The 1845-nt window shown below is 53.0% G+C and overlaps 1 protein-coding gene across 18 annotated transcripts in view; it reads right to left on the bottom strand.

Moving 5' to 3' along the window:
• TCF3 (transcription factor 3) overlaps nucleotides 1–1070 on the bottom strand; it is a 50732-nt gene extending 49662 nt beyond the window's left edge. For 15 of the 18 annotated variants that reach the window (XM_021378400.1, XM_021378402.1, XM_021378403.1 and 12 more), the window contains exon 1: nucleotides 920–1070. In XM_021378400.1, coding sequence (XP_021234075.1) covers nucleotides 920–994 — 75 coding nt within the window. In that variant the 5' untranslated portion in view covers nucleotides 995–1070. The remainder of the gene's footprint in view (nucleotides 1–919) is intronic. The other 3 variants (XM_021378413.1, XM_021378414.1, XM_021378422.1) reach the window with 1 other exon arrangement.

Genomic DNA, 1845 nt, shown 5'->3' with positions numbered 1-1845 from the left:
GCAGCAGCACCGAGGCCGCTCCTCCCGCAGAGCTGTTTTCTCTATCTCCGCAGCACGTATGCTTATCTTAAAAGCAAGACGCGCGCTCTGAGTGCCGTGAGGGTGCAGCCCACGACCGAGGAACCCAACAGAGTTCTCCTCTTTTGAACACAGCTCTCCCCTCTGCAGTCACCTGCCAGCCCCGCTGTGGCATGACATGCACGGTGCCACACGTCACCATGCGCCGGGCACCAACCCCGGCCCCGCTCCGTGGGACTTCTCTTCCCCCCTGAGCTGCACACATCCCCCTGGGGGAACTTTTAGGTCCTGTTTCTTTGAAAAGCAGCGGTCGAAACGCAGCTGAAGGTTTCCAGGCTACAGAAGAGCAGAGCGAGGGGAACACAAGTGCCTGACTCCTGCAGAAATCATGAGCTGGAGAGCTTGGACAAATTTCAAACTGAGATAGAATAACCTGCGGGAGCAAAAGTTTAATAGTCTGGGGCTGGGGAGAGGAAAAAAGGCTGATTAATCGGCTACTGAAGTTACATCTCTGCACTAGCTCTGTATCCACGGTGGCAGGAGCAGCCACCCGGCCCGCCTCACCGTGGGCACCGGCACAGAGCTCACTGCCATCACGTTTCCCCACAATTTCCCATCCGAAAAACCACCTCTGAGTGATCCCCACGAAGAAACAACACGCTTTGGAGGGGAAAGCGGTGGTTGGGGAGGGGGGGGGTGAGGGGAGGGTCCAGGAGGGGCAGCAGCTTCGCTTGAACTTAAAAATAAACAAGTTGCAGCACATGTGCACACACACACACACACAAACACGGCACATCTGAAACCCATCATGTCCAATTTACAGGCTCACATTTCCTCCCCTCCCCAGCTCCCTACCCAGAGCCCCGGGCCCTTTAAAGCCCCCCCGGGCGCCTTCGCTCACCATACTGAAGTCCAGCAGGTCACTGAGCTCTTTGTCTGTCCCAACTGCAGCCATTCTCTGCTGCTGCTGATTCATACTCCCACAGACTCAACAGTGGCAGTCCTAGAGAAAGCAAGGGGGAGGGGAAGAGATATTTTAATGACTGGAGCCAACCACCCACCCCATTGATGAATATTTAAAAAAGACAGCGAGACAGAGAGAGAAAGGGGAAAGAAAACACAACTCCAGTGCACGTTCCCAGCACACAGAGGCCGCGGGCAGAGCCCCTGCGCAGCACCCAGCGCAGGAACAAGCGCTCTATTGACCAGACACACTTGGATGTTAGTTTTTTTGCTGCCAATTCCATTCGTTTGGGCCAATTCTGTTCCTGGCATGAGGCGAATGAAGGGGGAAAAATAAAAAAAAAAAAAGGGGGGAGGGAGGAAAAAAGTCAACTCGTTTATCAAAGGGTTCAGGCGAGTTATCACTCGGGCGCTTGTCTGGCTCGGCTCGCCTCGTGCTTCCCCTGCTCTGGAGCTTCTCCTTGCCCAGTCTGGGTTATAAAAATGAGAAAAAAAAGGAAAAAAAAAACACAAAAAAACAAAAGGTCTGAACTTCTGGCCGTCTCCCCGAGGCCGCTGAGCACCTGCAGCTGCGCTCACGGGGATGCCCTGAGCAGGGAGGAGCGGCCCCAGCCCTCTCCCAAAAGGAGGAAAAAAAAAAAGAGAAAAAGCAGTTTTCAGAGAGCATTGCAAAAACAGAGCCCTTCGGGCATCCTCGCTAAATCAGTCAATATTATTCTTCTGAATTTTACAGGTTATTATTATTATTTTTGTTCCCCCCCCCCCCCCCCTTAAAAGGGAGATTGATCTTTTTGGTGGAGCCGCTAGGATAGAAAAACATTTCCTTGGGAGGGAGGAAGAAGTCTGGGAGGAGATGAAAGATCC

The sequence above is a fragment of the Numida meleagris genome, chromosome 27 (genome assembly GCF_002078875.1).
Source record: "Numida meleagris isolate 19003 breed g44 Domestic line chromosome 27, NumMel1.0, whole genome shotgun sequence".
NCBI classification, from domain to species: domain Eukaryota; kingdom Metazoa; phylum Chordata; class Aves; order Galliformes; family Numididae; genus Numida; species Numida meleagris.
This window is presented reverse-complemented; position numbering and strand designations above follow the sequence as displayed.